General features: G+C 35.1%; 3 protein-coding genes across 7 annotated transcripts; 2 read left to right on the top strand and 1 right to left on the bottom strand.

Annotated features, from left to right (window-relative positions):
- The first annotated feature begins 3,649 nt into the window (after positions 1–3,649).
- Positions 3,650–5,796, top strand: LOC112466179 (39S ribosomal protein L28, mitochondrial). 2 transcript variants are annotated; one of them, XM_025034130.1, is made up of 6 exons: positions 3,650–3,808; positions 4,193–4,359; positions 4,645–4,903; positions 5,018–5,161; positions 5,326–5,510; positions 5,599–5,796. In XM_025034130.1, exons 1-6 carry the CDS (start codon positions 3,785–3,787, stop codon positions 5,648–5,650), a joined length of 831 nt encoding a protein of 276 aa, XP_024889898.1. In that variant the 5' UTR covers positions 3,650–3,784; the 3' UTR covers positions 5,651–5,796. The 2 variants fall into 2 exon arrangements, with proteins under 2 accessions (XP_024889898.1, XP_024889897.1); XM_025034129.1 differs by having other exon boundaries at positions 3,652–3,808; positions 5,596–5,796.
- A 256-nt stretch (positions 5,797–6,052) lies between these two features.
- LOC112466174 (probable phosphorylase b kinase regulatory subunit alpha) lies at positions 6,053–17,745 on the bottom strand. 4 transcript variants are annotated; one of them, XM_025034115.1, is made up of 15 exons: positions 14,028–14,244; positions 13,089–13,583; positions 12,486–12,931; positions 12,069–12,384; positions 11,561–11,774; positions 11,360–11,469; positions 10,200–10,347; positions 9,460–9,638; positions 9,074–9,227; positions 8,334–8,623; positions 7,696–8,251; positions 7,561–7,613; positions 7,111–7,269; positions 6,741–6,998; positions 6,053–6,352 (listed from the first exon to the last, which is right to left on the bottom strand). In XM_025034115.1, the coding sequence occupies exons 2-15, from the start codon at positions 13,569–13,571 to the stop codon at positions 6,125–6,127; spliced, it is 3,594 nt and encodes a 1,197-aa protein (XP_024889883.1). In that variant the 5' UTR covers positions 13,572–13,583; positions 14,028–14,244; the 3' UTR covers positions 6,053–6,124. The 4 variants fall into 4 exon arrangements, with proteins under 4 accessions (XP_024889883.1, XP_024889882.1, XP_024889884.1 ...); XM_025034114.1 differs by lacking the exon at positions 10,200–10,347 and adding an exon at positions 11,118–11,265 and having other exon boundaries at positions 14,028–14,238; XM_025034116.1 differs by lacking the exon at positions 10,200–10,347 and adding an exon at positions 11,118–11,265 and having other exon boundaries at positions 8,334–8,551; positions 14,028–14,237.
- LOC112466183 (mucin-5AC) lies at positions 17,608–20,671 on the top strand. The gene is made up of 2 exons (XM_025034136.1): positions 17,608–17,826; positions 18,615–20,671. The coding sequence occupies exons 1-2, from the start codon at positions 17,608–17,610 to the stop codon at positions 19,365–19,367; spliced, it is 972 nt and encodes a 323-aa protein (XP_024889904.1). The 3' UTR covers positions 19,368–20,671.
- The last annotated feature ends 12 nt before the right edge of the window (positions 20,672–20,683 follow it).

Here is a 20,683-nt window from a genome sequence, read left to right as displayed (position 1 = left end):
TATATATGAAATAGGGGTAGAAAAGACTGAAAAATATAATAAAATTAAAAATAGATAGATATCTCCAAATTTGCGGAAGTTAATATGTTCAGAGTGTTCTAAAATGTCGAAGTGTTGCATTAAATCGCATGTCCGTACGTATATATGTGTATGTGCAGATTTGATGTCCGTGTTTACTCTGACTTCCGCAAATTTGAAGATATCAATCTATTTCTAATTTTATTATATTTCTCAGTCTTTTCTACCTCTATTTCATATATAATTTTGTAAGATTTGGTTGATTAGACCCAGCTTTATACGCGATCAAAGATCCATAACTTCGATCGCATATAAAGCTAAGTCTAATCAACCGAATTTGAAAGAATTATATATGAAAAGACTGAAAAATATAATAAAATTAAAAATAGATAGATATCTCCAAATTTGCGGAAGTTAATAGGTTCAGAGTGTTCTAAAATGTCGCATCTCGAAAATATATCAAATAAGATATAGGCCTAGTTTACACCGATCACTTGATACGCGTATTAAATAGTAAATAACTAGTAAATAAGTCTGATTATTGGCTGATTAGTTCAAATATACTATTTGATACGCGTATCAAGAGATCGGTGTAAACTAGGCCATAGGTACAGAATAAATGACGTGAGATCCGAAAAAAAGAAACTTCCCGCACGATTGATATTATAATTAGTCAATAACCGCATTGTTATAATTAAATAATTAAATGATATTGTATATGCAAATTTTTATTTTACGATATTTTGATATAACGTAGTTATTTATTATTGCAAAACTGAATAATTGTACTATATCATCAGTTCTGAAATAATTTAAATTTTCAGTATCTCGACAGAATATTTTGAATCTCACGTCATATAACTTGACTTTATCCAGCATAAAGCCAATTTTTCAATTAAAAATAGATGGATAGGCTACAAAAAATTAGGGTAAAATCGATGCTTTGTTAGAATAAATTTTAGTAATTAATTAAAACCATTATCGAACTTTCTATAAAATAAATTGCATAATAAAATCGAAATTTATATTACCCTTTTTATTCATTATATATCTATACATTGTTTTTTGCATCGATTTATATAATATTTAAACTTGGATAAATATATGGAATAAGGAAGAGATGGGTATAAATAACACATATCCTACCTAATTAATAATTTTTCCTAATCTACAGATATTTTTTTTTGTAACACCTAAACAGTATTTTGCTTACTCTTATCTTTTTTGTTCAAAAAAAATATTAAAATAATTTAAAGAAGCGTAAATAAAAAATTTATTTTCAAAATCATTACTTTAATTTTAAGTAGAATTAATTTACGTAACAAAACTGTCAAAAAATGTCAAAAATTTAATTTATTACTTATGTACTTTACTCATTCAAATTCGCGAAATAAAATTCGGATTCAATAAAACATTTTAATATATATATTTTTTATTTAACATTTAAAATTTTATTTAAAAATTATTTACATAGAACGAGTTCGTTAACATAATTCAATAATAAATAAACGATAATATTAGTTCTTTTAGAGCTCGGTACGCGCGACGTGTGCGAGTATTTCCTCAAGCACAATCGCAAATATATCAATAAACAGGTGACACCAAGATTAAATATTTGCCCCATAATCAGTTTTTAGCCCATCCATTTTAAGGCAACGGATCTACACGAGATGTAATAAATTTATACGATAATTTATTGTCATAATTTGACATGTATCGAGATTTGCTCTATATTCAATTAATTGTGTGATCGTAGATTCGTTACCTCAGTAAAAAAAAAAAAAGTCTGACTCACCAACCCGATGCGCAACAGGCGGAGTTACTCAGCCACGTAGCTACGATGATCCTATAACACACAAACATAAGATTCAAATTAAATTGGCGCTCAAAATGATCAACACTTCAAAAGATAATTCTTACACGTATTTTAATATTTGTTTTTCAATAAAATATTTAGTAATACAATTATCTTTACAGAAAAAGATCTTTACGAGAATAAAATTTTAGATAATTTCTCTTTCTTTAATTACTTTTAACTTATCAAGATAAAATAATTCGAATAAATAGAAACGAATTATTAGTTTTATATAGCTTAGATGATATATGCTTACCCCAAGGTTGCTCCGCCGGTGCCCGATGTCTCACTCGGACCTGGTCAGATCTCTGGGTCTCTCCTCCTCCTCCTCCTCCTCTCACCGCACAGGACACTCGCGAGAAACACTCGCGGATAATAAATTACATTTTCTAACATGGATTTTTCATGCAAATTTGAAAGAGTCGACGCCGATTGTCTCTATTCCGCGTTCGTCACCGCGTTTTCGAAGATGTCGGTAACTTGGCGCGCGACTGCACCATATACGCGAATCAATAAGTGGGCGGCTAGTAAAGACACGCAGTTAATTAATCAAAAATACAATCAAAATTAAATATCGCGCGCACCGTACGGAATCGAGCACGATAAATCTCGCGAATGTACAACTGCATTAAATACCTTGCACAACGAGAAGTCGCGGATCGTTAACTTTACGTACGCGGCACGAAATATACGAAAATAAAGAAATATTAACGAACGGGCGTTGTATCACGGCATGCTATTATTCGAATCACTCAATACGATTTCACGGTGTGTCACTCGCTGTGTGTCCCTCTTTCTCCCCTTCGAAGAGGATCGGAGATAGATCGCACTACAATTCCGGCACAGCGTTCAAAGCACGACACTGTTCGAGAGTTCAGATACGTGGCGAGACGAACGATTATCGTCCGCGAATGCACAACGGAACTGCAAATCGCTCACATATTTGTCGTATCTTCGCCTCGACGTCCTCGAACGAGCGATTTATTTCGCGCGACTGCACATTCATTCCGACACTTGATACACTTGCAAATTCTTGAGCGCCGCGGAGCCGATTTATTCCCGCGGAACAAGCAGCAGGAATGCCAATCGCACGAAGGAGCGCGTTCCGAAAAACACACAGCACGAGCACGGAGCACGAACACTTCGCAACTGTACGAAATAATGTATCGGGAGAATGATTGAACGATTTCCGTAGGTAAAGGGTATTCCGAACGTCGACGGAAACAAGCGGCAAGGCCACTCGACGACAAGAACAATCGGCCGTGCGTTGATTCTGAAGGTACGCCGTTTCTATCCGACCGTTCAATGTTCAACGGTTGCGCCTAGTATGCCGTCTGGTACTGGTGTGCCGCTGCGCCGCGCCGCCGCCGCATCGGCGGCTCGAAGCGGCGGAACGTGATTGGCCGGATCCGGGGGCTCGACTCACGAGCCAATCGCGTTCGACGTCTATCGGCGGCGGTGCGCGCAAAGTACGTTAAGAGTATATATTTTAATTTTTCACACTTTTTAACACACGAATATTAATTTTTCACAGATCTAAGGTGTAAATTTAAATTTTTCACATTTCTAGGATAATTTTAATTTTCCATACTTCTAACATACGTATTTTAATTTTTTTTACACTTCTATTTTTTAATTTCTCACACTTCTAACATACGTATTTTTATTTTTCACATACAAACTTTAATTTTTTGGCATTTTTAAGGTATACATTTTGATTACACTTAGATCCGGATTAGAATCAAAAGCAAGATCCCATCGTATTAAAGAATCACTAAACGCTCACCTCCATTGATTGAGAAAATAACGTGACTGTAATCTGATGTAAGCACGACGTTCTGTTGGCTCTCTGTTGATTTTATTGAAATCATTTATTATTCTGACTTGACTGATTGAAAATCGTGCAGAGAAATGTCGATTAAGCAAAGTGCACAGGTAATTAAAAGTTGTTTTGTCGTACAATTCCAAGATAAGAGATAACTTTTAAACCTAACCTCACATTATAGTATACTGCAACTATAATATCATATATCTTTTAAATTAGCAGTATTATTCGATTGTTATTACGGGATTATTGTAAATTATTTCATTTACCTATTTATTATATTTATTTGTTATGTATAAATATTTAAATCAACATTTCAAATTAAATTCTTAATTAGGAGATTACTTCATTATTTGTAACATCTATTCTATTTGTAACATGAAAAATTATATTAATTAACAAAATGTTTAATATGGTTCAAAATTTAAATAAATCAAAATTATATTTGATATTTATGTATTATTTTTATCAATAAAATGCAAACAAAATTGTAGCGATTATATTACATACCAAAAATAAGTCGATGGAGTAAAGGGATTGGTGCCGAATTGCCACAAGAATTTAAAAAGTTCTGGAGAGAATGGAAGTTACAAAAACCAGCTGCGGTTCATTATATTAAGCAGGAAGGCACTTATGTGAGAAATGAAGAAACTGAGGAAGTGTAAGATATTATATAATTTAATTTCTCTTTTAATAAAATAATATGATTCTTGTAACAACCAAGGGGCCTACTTTGTAAACATTAAGGACATTAGTATGTGCTTTGCGCATATATAATATACTATAGAAGAGCTGTGTAAAATGCGTAAGGATATCATTAACATTTACAGAATAGGCCCCTTAACATGTAAATGTATTATAAAATATTTGTAAACATATTCATACACACAAACAGGTCTTGCTTATAATAATTATATTAATTTTATTTGGAACAATCTGCTTACAGACGTCCAGTACAAAATGTACCAATACCTTTAATGTATCCTAAAGAGATTGATGATGGTATATGGGGAGGAGAAGCTGTTGTTCAAGGCTTTAAGAAAAAAGGCTTATTTAAGAGAAAAGTCCCACATTTTTGGTTTCCTCAGCTGAAGAAATCTGTTGTCTATAGCGAAGTTCTTGATACACATATGAGAGTTGTTATTACCGACAGAGCACTCAGATTAATTCATGAAAATTATGGATTCGATCATTATTTATTGAAGGTGCATTAATCTTCAATCTAGTAAATAAAGAAAGCGGAACTGCACATATTGCAAGCTCTTTGACAGATCAATTATATAAAACTTCTTGAGTTACTTACAGACTATTATTTACAGACACCAGCCTGCGACCTGAGATCTTTACTTGCTTTAAGACTGAAACGTCAGATACTTATCGCACTAGCAGATAAGACTTTATATCCTAATGATCTAGAAAAGCGTACAGAAATATACGCTAAGTACGAGCAATATCTTTCGGCTGTAAGAAATTTATTTATATATTGTACATACGTAATAAAAAATTAGATTAGATTAGACATTGGATATTAAACTGAAAAGAATATTTTCTTGTTTTAATATTGATAGCTGACATAATTCACATTACATTGAATACACGTGTAATTATTACAATATTATATTTCCAGTACACGAGAGAAGAAATAGAATGGTATGGTTTAACATACAAGGAAGCCTGTAAGAAGTGGTTACAATTAAATGAAACAAAACCACAACCTTTGAAAGTCCAGTATAGATCAGAATTAATTGCCAAACTCAAGGAGAATAAAATCAAAGAAGCTGAAAACATAGATGTTTTATTACCAGAAAAAACGTATGTAACTATGTACTATATCTACTATTCATCATGTTTATTATGTCGTTATTCCAAAATTTATAAGTAAATTTCTTTTTTACAGAAGTGCTTGGTTAAAAAGATTAAATCCTTTCTCCAAAAGTCCGAAGACCGAATAGATAAATTTTGTCATGTATCATGAAAAAAAATATTTGAAATTACTAATTTCTTGGATATAATAATTTCCTTTCTTTGGGATACACATTTTCTAACAGTTATGAATAATATAATGTAGAAAATAAAATAAATTTATTAGAACTACCAAGGCATAATTTATATTCTTTCAATTCTTTCGCTTTCAAACAATTCTATTTCTCATTTTTCCGAACTTTGCACTAATAGATTTCGGTAACAACGTTACTGAAATGTTTAACATTATAATATCAATATTTGTAATTTATGTATTGCAGGCTAAATACTAATTCGTTATATTAGGATTATTTTTCAATTAAAACTAAAATCCAGTTACAAAATTTCATTATATATGGAGATTATATTATATAAAAAAATCACAATACAAATTTGTTTAAAATATTTATTTTGTTCATCTTTTTCCCACAATTAAAGTTCATTTATTTCTAAAATTATATTTATTATGATATTGAACATTCCAAGTCACCATTCTTTGGTAGACAATCAAGCGTCACGGAAACAGCTCTCGTAATGTATGTCATTGTTCCGTAACTTCCACTAGGAGCAGTGTCATAAAAATGTTGACAAATGTATGCTGCCCCACCACAGAGAAGCGTTCCCATAGCTGTCATCTCACGTTGCTCCTTTGGCTTAGCACAGCATAATGTCGCGTCACCGTCAATAGCCATCTACAAATTTCATGATTATCTTTTACTTTTTAAAGATGAGAAAAAAGTTTACTTTTTAAAATGATTTTTTTATGTTATCTACATGCATTTTACATTAGAACTATTATGTGTTTTCTAACATAGAAAATGTGATTTATTTTCAACATAGAAAAGGATTCGTTTTAGATAAAATAAATCGATAAAGTCAATTTCAATTTCAATAAAATGACAAATATTGTTTTAAATTTCTGTATCGATAAGTGCTTAAATTACTTGAAAGAATAAGATAGTAAACTACTTTTTTCTATTATTTTCTATTATACGTTTTTCTTCTAGGGAATTTTAATAATTAGATAATATAATAACACTGCATTTTTGTTAATATTACAAATATAAAACAGAAGAATACCTGATCTTCCAAGAAAATAGCGTTTGCTTTATGTACCAAATGTTCAACCTCGATCAGACCACCTAAAGATGGCACAATGTTGTATTCAGTCACTAATGTTAGTACCATTAAAGCCTCGACGACAAGTTGACGATATTCCGGCTGTGGTATTGTATTTAAAACGGTTTCTACAGCTAATGCAAATTTCAACTCGCCAGATGTCATTTCCTGCGTGAGATTTTGAGGCAATACTCTTCCTTCAATCGCTAAACCATGGCACTGTTGAACATTAATTAAATGTTTATGGAATTACAATGTTGGAAAAAGCTTAGGTATTACATTTACATATTATTTTATTAGATAATAATAATGATAATATTTACAAACTCACCTTTTCAAGTACTTGCCACACACGCGGATAGAAATCTCTCGGCACTCTGTTTAATGCACCATCTAATCGTCGCCTTCGCAACCACTGACCTTGACGATCTGTTTCTGCCTCACCAGTATCATTCGGCTCAGCGCTTAAGAAACCACCGATTTGAGATTTCTACATAAAAGAATGGTATTCAATTCTATATATATTCGTTCAACTTATAGATAGTATAAAAACATGAATTAATTATGTTCATTAAATGTTAAAAGAAATATCAAAAAGCCCACATCATATAATAAACAAAACTGCCAAAATAACTGTATCATATATGTAATAGTAAAATTAACTCAGAAAAATAAAAGATTTAAATGTACTTCTGCATGTTATAAATTAAAATATGTTAGTAGAGTGGTTGAGATCCAAATCAAATATAGCTTTATATTGTATGTATAGTGACAATATTACCTTGCTGACTCTACTTGATTTGCAGCTAATGACGGAAAAGTTGCCACGACCAACTGCGTTATAAGCACATATGATCATTATATAAATATTTTAATGCATACTTTCTTAAATTTTTAATTAACCACAGAAACGTACCACTACTAATAGCAAATTCTTTTCCGCTCATAATGTGATGCAGCAAATTTTTCATCTCGAAAGGGGACAGATTTAGCAAGTGCTCAGAAGCCTCTTCACCGGTGCAGATTAACGTTCGCGACAATTCTGTCGCCATAACTTGTATAATCAAACCGACGCGTAATCTCAACATCTCCATGAATAGTTGTGGCTCTGTTCTAATAAACATTGCCAGATAAACAAGCAATTCCTGTGTCAACATAGCCGTCGACTCGTCGTCACCGTACGCCTGATGAATCAGAGCTCGCAGTTCGTTCTCCGGTAAAGGCGCGACTATCGTGTGCTCGTTGCTCGGTGGCATGCCAACAGTAACTTGCTTTTGTCGTACTAGTAGGTCGGTAACCGCTTTCGCTAAATCCTCCACTCTTTTACCCAACATACCCGCGCTGTGTCGCACGATACCCCACATTTTCTGTTGACAAGCCTTCTCATAAAGACTTTTTAACAAATCCTTCACCAAAACGGGGTGTCCCTCTTCCAGTACGCCCGTATCAAAGAGTAGTCCTTTCGAGTCCACCTATGCGTTATTTACATGCATTTAAAATAATCTTTATTACAAATTAAAATTAAAATTAAAATGAAGAGATAAATATACTAACAATATACTGCAAAATATCTCCTTGTTCTTCAAGGCTTTCCGTTTCACGCAGCATAGATAGCAATTCCTCCACTTCAGTCTCGGCATACTGACCCTCAGATATTGCTCTATGTTTCGTTTTGGGGGAATTTTTCCACGATAACAGCTCATCTGTTGGCGATGGTGTGCGTTCAATCGTCACTGGTTGAGTGGCATTGAGAGACAATGTAGTATCCGTCACTTCAATAAATGGATTTACAATTAAAACAGAAGAATGTCTACGGTCTTCCCCTGCCATTCCAAGAATTTCAGCTGAAATGGTTAAATAAAAGAAATTTTTAATTTGTATAAACTTAATGATATTATTACTTATCGTATTAAAATATTGTATAAATAAATCCATATGTAAATATGTATTAACAAATTGTATCACATATGATGTAATAAGTGTATACACATAATAGGTATATCTGATAATCAGACAGAGGTATGGACAATAACGACAAATCACATAAAGATTTTTTTATCATAAATAAATATTATAAAATTATCTTTGCGCTTATTAAAAATTAGATGGAAATTAAACAATAGAGTATCCAGTTAATACACTTACATTCTTGGGAGATGGTAACAATCACAGCAGTAGGAAGACATTGCATTATTGTTTAAGAATCCTCTTTAAAAGACATACAATCGGCACACAGTTAGAATATGAAAACCATTCCATCTGGGATTTTTTTAACGGGAACAAATGTTGCTTACGTTCGACAGCTATGGATCGGGTCTTTTTTATCGCGCCTTTCACGGACATTCTGCGCCGCAGATTTTTCGCTCCACGTATTGGACCAGGCTTATTGAGCAGTCCTGCACGATGAGGAAATGGCCGCATTAAATGTTCCTCTAAATATTGTTGGATCTTGTGAACATAAAAAATGAGAGTAACGTGTATCAATTAAATATGTAAATAAAGATTTTATGTTTAATTGAATTTATGCTATGCACAAGAAAATAACATTAAAAAAGAGATATAGCATTTAAAAAAATTTACAAGACAGTACATGTTTAGTTATTTTGCAAATAATTCTGTTAATGTATATTACACGTTGCAACTTTATTTTGAACAGATATGACATTTGAATTTTATATACCTGAGGATTTAGTTTGTCAGGACGGCCATCTTCGGAACTTCCCAGGAAACTAAGATTCGTGATACACGACGTGCTCAGAAAATCGTTCAAATTTCCCAATGACACTCTAGTACCGTTGATATAGCCGCTTTTAAGTTTTTTCAGGGTGGTTATCATAGCTAACGGTATCTTACCTTGATCTAAAAAAAAATCATTAATTAATTTTGATAAAAAAAATAAGTAAGAAATAAAGTGCCTTTTTACACTGAAAACGATAACTTCTCTATACAAGATATCACAAAATTCATGCACAGAAATTATAGTAAAAAATCACAAGAAACTGGACAATAAAAGTGCATGCGATATTTTATTTCAGAACAATGTTTAAATAAAGATTTAAAATTTGATTAATCATATAATTACTAAATGTAATTAAAGATTATTTCGCATAATATTGATGCAAGACAAAAGATTAACATTAATACACAGACAAATAACACTTCAATGGCAATTCATGATTCACTCAAGTTTCAAACTTGTATTTAAAAAACTATTGCTTGAAATAAGAAGAATTGTTCTCGTTACTTATTTCTCCATAAATTTTGCTACTATAGCAGAATTTTTATATCTGAATTTTATGATACCCTGTACATGGTTTCTAACAATTAATTTCACGCTAGCACTATGCTATACAATCCTATGTAATCTCCGACGAGCTTTTTGTTGTAGGATGAGATCTAAAGCTTCCGACGAAACCGTACCTAAATGATTATGAGTAGCGACAAGGGTTACAGTTGGTCTGCCGAGCATTTGCTTCCAGTTGATTTTGAGGAAGGCCAAGGTGGTTGTAAATGTGTTCACAAGCAGGTCGACGTCGTTTGTTGTGTAGTACTCCTCCGTGTCAAATTTCTAACACATGCAACACACGCGCATACCACCGAACACATAATAAGCCATATCAGGATAATTCAGGATAATTCTATTGCTTGATGCTTGAAGATGAAATGATCTCGCCTCGAATATTTTGCTTTCATCCCGCACTGTATCAGCTCAACATCTTCAATATCAATACAACTCACAATCGCGTTCACTTTTGAGGTCCAAGTTTCCAAGTCATGTTAGTGATGAAAAGAATAGAAACATAACGTGAAAACTAATTAAAAGCTCATGTCGTAACCCTCTATGGATAATATTATGTACTAATTTCGAAACTAAATTACATTATCAAATCGCAAATAGAACTTATATTACGATACATATATTACTAATACTACGTTTACGCGAGCGTTACTTCTGTAGTAACTTACGATAATTCACTCGTTTACGCGGAGTAAATCATCGTAAGTTACTGCAGAAGTAACGCTCGCGTAAACGTAGTATAAGACATATACGATACAGAATCTAAATAACTTTCTGTGTTCAAAATCATATCCAGTAAAGCCATAGAGAGTTAAATAATTGTTAAATGAAACCATGACAAAAACAAACGCATGCAAGCAAATATTAGTTGTTGCGGACAGTCACAGTGTTTGTAAAAAACGAGATTTCTCACGCAAGAAATTCGTCAAAATCTCTAGGAGCTACAAAATTTGTTCTAATCATGACAACTTCAACGACTTCAGAAAGCCTAAAGTAACGGCTATAAAAAAAGAACTGATTCCGTGAAATCGTTAAATTACCTAGATGAATATTCTTGAGGGGCATGACCACAAGGGGCCGGCCCAACATATTCTGCCAACTAGACTTCAAGAAATTAATTTCACCTTTGAATATGTCAATCATGAGCTCATAGTCCGATGCGATGTAGAAGCGGGTCATATCTGTCAACTAGTCAATTCGATGCGAGAACAAGAGGAAACATAAGAAAAGAAGTAAAGATACAAAGAGATGGTGGGGCTCTCCATAAAGAGCGTATATTTACCTGCGGTGTGAATGCGAATATCTTATCGTTTAAGGAATACAGTTTACTAGTGCTGAGAATCCCTACGTCCCTTGACTTACGTCCTAACAATCCTAGTTTCTTGTTGCGTCCTAAAAAAAATATTATAAAACATATAATTTAAATTGTGCTAATTGTGTAGCAAGCTATTTCTAAATTATTTGCAATTTTGTTGAGTCATACCTAAATATGTGTACAAATGACTGAGAACTTTTGCAGGTTGCACTTCAATTGGTGCAACTTCTGCAATCGTTTGTACATGAATATCGTGCTGCGCAATTTTTTCCCTGATTTCTGTGTCTTCTGCCAAGATGACTACTTGCACCACGACATCCGGCTTTTTCTCGCTACATAATCGTCTATTTAAGGGATCTAACTCACCAACCGCGAGAAATCCCTGCAAATTGAAACAAATTATTGAAAAGAGTTATGAAAATATCTTGTTATTAGTATGATAGTTAATATCAATAATTTTATCAAATACAAATTTCTAATAAATTGAAATATTTCGTATACATATATACCACAACACACAGAAAGAGCAGATCATATTTTCAAATATTTAATATTTATAATATTTTAAATATTTGTATATAAACTAAAGAAAAAATGGTGTCTAGTAATAACTTTAAATGTGGCAATTTAAGGGAATTTCTAATTTGCCTCAATTATGCTTCTGAAAGTGTGTTACCTCTTGTAGCAATTTTCCTAGAATATAAAGAGATTGCGCCCATTTAAATGGACATCTACCCAAAGCTATTCGGTTTTGGCTACCAGGTTCGGCATACTCCGCTGACACATCCTCAGGTGCAACTGAGTATAACTCAGGCACCAATTTTATACCATCTTCTGTTTTAATCATTACGTCCTCCAATTGTTTGGTGCACATCTCAACTGCTTCTTTATTACCTTGGAAGCAGTAATCCAATATTAAATAACAGAAGAACAGCGGCCACTCACATTCGATATTCTCAAACATACGGAGTTCCCATGGCTCGTAATACAACCTATTTCCAAGGACATAATCATTAGTCAATGTAAATTCTATGAAAAATAAAAGTATGTTATTTCTATTTATTATATAAAAATATTACTAAATAAATAGTACCTATTGACATCCTCCTTTGGCGTTTTGTATCCATCTCTTAAAAATCTTTTACAACCATATCGTCCTTGCAATTTCTTGATAATAGCTTCGCGTGTTTCGTTAATTAAGTTAATTTCATCGACTGCGAACGCAGGAAAACTTATAATCGACAGCAAACCACTGTCCAACTCCTTGGAATTTGACTCTCTGGGCAGCATGGATTGCAGCACCGCTTGACACTTCTGTGCCTCGTCGGCCAAAACATGAATAACTGACGTAGGTCCACCTCTCGCACCAAACAAATCCAATTCGTTCATCGCCTCCATCGCGGCTTTGGCCATTCCGATACTGCTTGCATTTAATTCCGGCAAACCGTGATTCGTTTTATCCCCTCTTTCCCATATTCCGTAGTCTGGAGTGCAATAGGCAGATTCGATATAAAATACCAAGTTCTGAATAAAAGCCACCTAAAATTAACCATCAAATGTACAATTCGGCTTCCTAAATCAGTAAATCTGACGTACACGTACAATCACACGCGAATGCATTTATACTTGTATTAATTACTGAAAAATATCGCATTTGTTCAAGTTTACAGTATACGAGAGTCACAGATATCAATACCTCGTCCAGGTTGAAAATAATTTGTAAGCCAGAAGCTATCATTTGGGCCAGAATTAAAAGATACAGAGAAATCGCGTCGATTTGAAGATGTCCCCATTCGGTGTCTCCAACCACACTTTGACCATTGATAGAGCTGTACTTCGCATGCAAGGCGTCGTGTGGATTTTGAGTGGACTTGAACTTTTCCACCTTCTCCTTCTGCTGCATCATTGCCATCAAAAGGCCCCTCATCAACTTCACACAGCTCTGCTCCAGTTCGTAAGTCTTCGCCCTATCTTCGTCGGCATCTGCTATTTTTTTATAGGCCATCGACAGACCCCATACAGCGAGTATGCAATAAACATTATCCCGTATCCAGGCGTGATCGTTGTCGGTACTTGCGGGAAAGAGCCCAGTAACGGGATTCTGATGGTTCATGATTATCTTGTAGACGATCCGTTGGTAATAGTCCAAACGGACGCCGGAGTTGCTTCTACTACGCATTTTGTGCTTTCACTGTAAAAATAAAAAAAGGAGAGATTACGACTCTGTACATTTTATGTTTAGACAGGTTTCTAGTCAAATTATAAATATACAGACTTGCACACACCACACATGAAGTATCAAATCTATTGTACTTTGTTAAGTCTATCTAGCTAATTTAATTACTTTTCTGTGTTGTTTTTATATATCGTATATACTTCTAAGTTAATCACAAGCTAGTTGAAATCAACTGACTTTACGAGCGAAATACAATCGTGCAACTGAATACAGAATAATCTTAACAGAATAATTTCTCATGTAGATCTGTTGTTGTGAGTCACGAGGCGAAGAGTCAACTTGTAAATTAGTTACGATTATCGCACTTCCGGAGCGTTTAAACCATCAAGAGCAGGAGTAGGCACGCAATTTCGAAAATTAGGGTTAACATTATCGTGATTGATTAAGCTGCATGTGTACCTCGGTGGCGATTGTTGATCTTTGATTCCTGAACCGATCGACACACTGAGCGCTGAACCGACGACGATGTCATGTGAAAAAACGGGAGAACTGCATTTTCTCGCGAGTCAATGAAGTGGCTATGACGGTGAGCTTTGAGACGCAATGTGAAACGAATGTCAAGTTAGCTCGATGCGTACGTATATCTATAGCGCTCCCAGAGATCATGCGAGGAGGATCCACGCATACGCAGACGTGAGAGATCCAGTCACGTGGGTCGTGGGTCACATACATATATTTCGTCATGATAAGTGGTACAGCCAGGCCCGAGGAAAGAAAAGATAACCCAGCCAGAAATGATTAGTTAAATCGATGTGAATTAATTCGACGTCGATGCGTCGATGAACAGTCAACGTCGAATACTTTGTCATTTTTGAGCTCATAATTGTTTTTATGTTAATTGAGTAACTATAATTATGGAATACTTCTGTAAGATTTCTATGTTTTTTGGCCAATATTCCATATCGAATGTATAATATAATATCTGTTCCTAAGGGCCGATATCATGCACAGTCTCCGATTAACGTAATCCTCCAACTCTTTCTAACTGTCCCTCTAGAAAGAGACGACGAGTGAGTTTAATCGGAGGATCACGTTAATCGGAGACTGTGATATCGGCCCTAAGACTTAGAGGTAAAGGATCGTATTCCCATTATTAATTCAGAGAAAAATAGAGAAATGATAGATCTTTTTTTAAGAGAGAAAATAAAAATAGCAACCTGAGAGATTTATTAAGTTTTTAATCGAGTAATTTAACTGACACGTTTAATAGTACAACTGCCAATAACGGATTGTATCTGGTTTAAAAATTGGACACTAGAAACATTTTCAATACAACTCTTTCCAATCATTGTATTTTGGGAATTAGTGATAATAGACATAAGACGCTTATCATTATACAATTTAAGCTTCTATTAAGTTGAAAAATATATTAATTCCATTTTGACAAAAACTGAAGATACGATGCTTTACCTCTAAAGTAAATATACACTGTTGAATTCTTAATTTCAAATTATACTCAATTTAAGTCATTCTTAATCATCTTTTTATAGGTCGCTACTGCTCCTCCTAAATCAATGAAGTTAAAATAATACTGTTTCGCGTTGAAATAATATATAAATTTCGACTCACACGGTAGTTAAAAGTAACAAAATGTTATTTAACTCAATTAAGGTGTTGATTTAAATTTCATGCCTTAATATTTAACAGTATAATTACGAAAGCACAATATATATGCATATTGTGCTTTTCGACTTTGCATTGATTCGATGTACCTATATAGAGTTAGCCGAAAGACAATAGAAATTTTACAGAAATATTCACAACTGTTCAATTAACATTATATACATATATATTACGTAATAACAATTATAATGAGATAGAAAATAAGAGACAAAGATATTTTCAACCAGTATTCGATATCGACGATTCATCGATGACACCGACGTCGATTCGACTGATCATTTCTGGCTGGGAATGTGCATGAAAGAAAACAAGAAGGCACACACAATCGAGCACACAATATAAGAGAAGGAGTCCCCGTTGTCTACATAACGTGGCGTTTCTCGTGCATGGTTTTAACAAGTCTTAATTATTAATGCTTTATTGTCTGCCCGCGTCGCCTCGTGTGTCGGGATAATGCGCGCGATAATACACGCATTGACGTCAACAGCATATAATGTGTATACTTATACGTGTTTCCCACTTACGTTTATTGCCCACATCCTTCGCGATTTATATAGCCGTAATTCCAGTTGTCGTTTCTTACATTTTGTGCCTCGCGCCCGCTTCGATCATCTTATTTATAATAAGGTCGCGCGTTACGAATGCGAAAATCTTTGCGGCCCGTCGAATTTTAGGATCGCTTTTTTATTGTTAGATTTCGAGAGCGTTTCGAATCTTCTTAAATTCTCGCACGACTTAGCGCTATGTATTGCATACGAATGTGAAATTCGAGACATTATTCGGGGATCGAGATTGTGAGAGTCCAATTTCACGAATATAAGTCCTCGTGATTTTCCTTCGATTCGCGTATCCGGCGTAGGTATCTCTATCGCGAATCGCCGGTATTGCGTTAAATTCTGCGCATTTCGGCACGCGACTTTGTTGTATTTCGTATTTGGTAAAAATAGAGACGAACACGTGATACGAGATCGCGTATAGACGGCCGAGGCTGTCGAGAACAGATTCTGCTAAAAATTTTGTCGATAGAAAGCTTACGAATTTGATACGACGTATACACAATGCTGCCGGCATTGTTGTTGGCAGAATGCTGGTTGCAAAGTTTGTCAACAAAATATAATGACAGAAAGACTTTGACATATTTTGTCTATTTAACTATATATACGTGCAGTTGGATGCAAATTGGCGGCGAAAATAGAGTAGAATCTGCTTTCGATAGCCAATCTACTGTTAGCAGGCTCTGTCGACGAAACGCGAGCTTTAATGCAGACACGATTGATGCCAATTTGCTAATTTCTGGCCGAATTGGCTACCCAAGGTAGCAAAGTGACGTTACTCGTCATTTTGAGTACGCTGCGTACACACACAATGACGGTTTTAACTTTTTTAACATTAAAATGACGACAAATAAACGCCACTCCTCGCTACCTGGGAATTTGCTGACAAATCGGAGTTTGTTTACTGAGAATTGTACAAATCAGCGGTAACTTCTTTTAAATAACAATTCAGACCTGAAAGACCTTTTCATTTTGTTTTATATATAATTATTATAAAAAAATTTTTTTTCCCGGAATGTCATTTATCTTAATATAATTGCATTTCGTAAAAACACACTCTGGCAATTAACAGCGAATCAATATGTTCACGTTTATTGCAAAAGTATTGCGAAGTTTTCGCAAGTCGCCATGGAAGTTTTCTCTCATTTCTAAACAATTGCACAATGTTTATGTAGGCATATATATATGTAGGTCTGCCTTTGTAGTTGAACTACTTCCTGCACTTAAAATAAAATGGACAAGAGATGAAGAGATGAGTATACAGTTAGACGTTGGAGAGAAAAAAAGGATAAACGAACGAATAAGGCTATACCGCTAACGAAAGTCGAAATCTTCGATTTGTCTCCTTTATCTTTCCCCAAAGTAAAAAAAAAAAAAAAAAAATCGGTACATTTTATGAGACCATTGCGCGCTCGTTTCTCGCTGATCCGGGACACCCTGTACATGCTACATGCTCGAACCTCGAACTCGAAAGAGCGAGAGAAACGAAGGGAGGGAGAGAAAGACGGAGAGAGAGAGAGGAGGGAAGCAGCGAAAGTGCAGCCGAAACGAAGAGAGGCTCGTTGTTGCCGCCTTCCCGCACGCGCGACAGTTCGCGGCGGCCATCAGCGGTTATGGACTGACCATCGGTCGCTCTCGCGGTGTTGCGGGCGTCGCTCCGTTCCTTTTCTTTTTCCTTTCCCCTCCTTATTTTGAGTTTCGTCTCGCGGGAGTGTCTCGCGTCTCGCGCGTGTCCCGCCGGGTTCCACGGACGGAGTTCTCGTGCACGGCTGATCCGGTCGGGATACCGCGCACGCGATATGATGGCCGTGTTCGATCCTCCACGCTCGTCGCTGCCGTTGCTGCTGGTACTGATGATGGTCACGCTGCTCGCGGCCCTAACCTCCTCGCCCGTCAACGCGGCGGCAGCTGGCGCGTCCTCGGCGCCGTCGGTGCCTGCTGCCCCTGCTGGTCGCGATACTCGCGAGCCTCCTCCGCCGACGGTCGAGCCCCCCGATGCAACGGGTGACAAGAAAGCATTGGTAGGTTCGCCGTAGCCAGGTGCGCATTGCGCGAACGCGCATTTCTCCGTTTGCACGTGTGACAATTGCGCCGAATTTGTTTCTTTAGATGTACTCTTGTGCTTCTCGTTTTTTCTTCTCCTTTTTCCTTCTGCGACGACTCACAATTGCGTGTGCTCATTTTGAGTGTGGAAGGTATAACGGTGCAGCTACAAAAAAGAAAACAGAACTTTTACTTTTATTTTATTATTTCGTGTTTTTTATTTGCATTCTTTTCTTTTCGCTTTGCGGTTCATGGTTTTCTTTATTCTTCTACGTTTTATGACTGTCTGCATATTTTTACCTGTAAGATCCTTCCTTTTCTCTTATTTCCTTTCGTTTTGTATTCTTTTGCTTTATTTTGTTTCAGTTCTTTCCTTTCCTTCCGATTCTACGGGTGGTCTTCTTTTTTTTTTATTTTGAACATTTTTTGCCTTGCTCTCTTCTATATATTTTATTTTTATTTTATTTGAAATTTATTTAATTGCACTGCATATATTAAATATCTCTTTTTTTATCTATTGAATTATCAGATCATGTCCTATCTTTCTGTGCTATCTGCGTTTATCTTGTGTTCATGTACTAGTATACTAACAATAAGTATATATAAATTCAGTATTGCTTTTTATCATTCTAGATATCTAGATCTTTATGACAGGGTGTGGATTTTTGCAATCTAAGAATGTATATTTTCTTACTCGACATAAGATAATTAGTCTTTGAAGGAAATTAAATGGTTCTTTTTGTAAAGTAATGAAATATTTTTCAAGCGGTATTCGAGCGTGGCGGAAGGAGGACCTATATTAATGTCCACTTCATCTCAACGTGGAAGCGTTGAAGTTACAACCGAATCGCTTGGCGAAGTCAGGACGAGGGAGAGACCCTATGCCGGTCGCACGGGTTCTGTGGTCGCGAGGAAGGGAGTTGAAGAGAAAATAAAACCGAGAAAGGGAGTGCCAGATGATACACCATCGACGAAGAGCATAGATCAGAATGTGGAAAACGTATCACTTAATCAGACCACATTCGAAAGTATGAAACCCATAATGGAAAGTAGTCCTGCGATAGAAACAGCTCATATCAAATCTGATACTTCCAACGTTAGTAACCCAAAATTAAATACCACTGATCCACGCCCCGATAGCTTAAATCACGGTATAAGCTCCAATGCAAGTTTGGTACCAGCAAATAAAACCACATCTCAGCCAGAGATTAGTACGACTAGTACGACAGCGCCGAAGGTATCCTCGCACATTGAGAAGCATGTACCGAAGCCTAAGCCAACGGTGACGACTGTTGACGGGCCAGAAATCAATGAATCCATACCGCTCTCACGAACGAAGAATCCTCCACTAGGCATGCCAAGGAAAATCGACTACATTGTGCCGGTTATTATAACGATCTTCGCTTTACCGATATTGGGCGCTGTGATTTTCGTATTGTACAGGCGCGGTCGAGATTGTTGGGATAAGAGGCACTATCGAAGGATGGATTTTCTTATCGACGGAATGTACAATGACTGAGAGCCATATAAGAAAAAAGTCTGTTCCACGAGATTAAATAGACGTTATGCAAGAGGCAATCAATCATCAATTCTCGCGTTCTTCTATTATCTTCCATTTTTGTAAACGCATAAACAGATTTGTGCATTTTCTCTTGAAATAGTTAAGTAACGATATACTCTACATTGATTCCTTCTTACATAACGATATAAATGTCCCAACGATACCTATCATTAGAATATATCAAGAAAGATATCAAAGATCTTGACACTTTATGCCCTTTTATAAACATATTGAATGATATATCGTGCTAATTATAATATTGTAATAATGTCTAAGCTCACTGCATTGGTATTTAAATTTGCTATACAATTTTTTTATCATACTTGCCTTAATAATGTAGTGACAATTATAATAATTGTGGCGTGATAAGATTTACAATTGTATTGAAGGAGAAGTATTGTCGACGGCATTTTAAGAACGGTTTTGTAAATAGTTCACTGCAGCTTCTAAATCTAACATAAGTTTCTAAAATATTTTTTAGTACATGTTTATACATATATATGAATTTATATGTATATTGAAAATTTCTCTCAAAATTTGTTTCTTGTTAACGTGAACAAATTTTAATATATATATATGTTATATCTTTTCGAGGTGACTTTTCGAATCTTTTGTATGTAAATGTATGTACGTGTTGCATTTGACGCCATCTCTCGCATTAGAGAATGTAAGAGAAATCTACCGAGGGTCCAATTGCCTAATCTGACAATAATAATTGAATTTCTGCAGAGCCAGGATTGCGTCTTCGATTCAACAGAATCATATTGTGCTTTGAAAGTGCTCCCTCAGCAAATAGTATTGTGCGCGATTTTTTCCGCATGCAAAAACCGTAGTGTATAAGAACAGTTTAATGTATGAAATGCGATAGTGTACACAAACTTTACCAAAGAGCTACTCGATTTGTACATTGTAAGTTTGTTAGTTGCATTTTTTGTTTGTACTGTATTTGTAAGCTTGCATCTCTTTGCAGGATAATTTACAAATGTTCAATTTATTTAGATTCACCTAGAAAGGATACTTTATGTAATTGCCATACGTACAGGATATCAGAGCAGACACAATGAAATGTCATCTCGCTATGTAAATATGATGGCCAATGATTTGTGAAATTATTCAATCTGTGTAAGATCTTTTGAGATTGCGATTTTTGAAAGCAAAGCGTTGCGTTTTAGGCGTTTGAAAGTCTATATTTTATCAAATATAGAAATATACCATGGGGAAAAAGCAATAATAATTATTATTTTTGTACTATGTCTATGTAAGAGAAAAAATAT

This window comes from Temnothorax curvispinosus, unplaced genomic scaffold, assembly GCF_003070985.1.
Source record: "Temnothorax curvispinosus isolate PA1 unplaced genomic scaffold, ASM307098v1 QBEX01015975.1, whole genome shotgun sequence".
In the NCBI taxonomy this organism is placed as follows: domain Eukaryota; kingdom Metazoa; phylum Arthropoda; class Insecta; order Hymenoptera; family Formicidae; genus Temnothorax; species Temnothorax curvispinosus.
Note: the sequence above shows the minus strand (reverse complement) of the source record. Positions and strands in the feature narration are given on the sequence as shown.

Bases quoted from the DNA above. Each gene is read 5' to 3' on its own strand.
- LOC112466183 (XM_025034136.1), top strand. From the start codon at position 17,608: ATGGCCGTGTTCGATCCTCCACGCTCGTCGCTGCCGTTGCTGCTGGTA. The intron at 17,827-18,614 runs GTAGGTTCGCCG...ATATTTTTCAAG, and splicing joins CGGGTGACAAGAAAGCATTG to CGGTATTCGAGCGTGGCGGA.
- LOC112466174 (XM_025034113.1), bottom strand. From the start codon at position 13,571: ATGCGTAGTAGAAGCAACTCCGGCGTCCGTTTGGACTATTACCAACGG. The intron at 12,932-13,088 runs GTATTGATATCT...GGTTAATTTTAG, and splicing joins TTATTTTCAACCTGGACGAG to GTGGCTTTTATTCAGAACTT. The intron at 7,270-7,560 runs GTAATATTGTCA...TCTTTTATGTAG, and splicing joins AATCAAGTAGAGTCAGCAAG to AAATCTCAAATCGGTGGTTT.
- LOC112466179 (XM_025034129.1), top strand. From the start codon at position 3,785: ATGTCGATTAAGCAAAGTGCACAG. The intron at 4,904-5,017 runs GTGCATTAATCT...TATTATTTACAG, and splicing joins TCGATCATTATTTATTGAAG to ACACCAGCCTGCGACCTGAG. The intron at 5,162-5,325 runs GTAAGAAATTTA...TTATATTTCCAG, and splicing joins ACGAGCAATATCTTTCGGCT to TACACGAGAGAAGAAATAGA.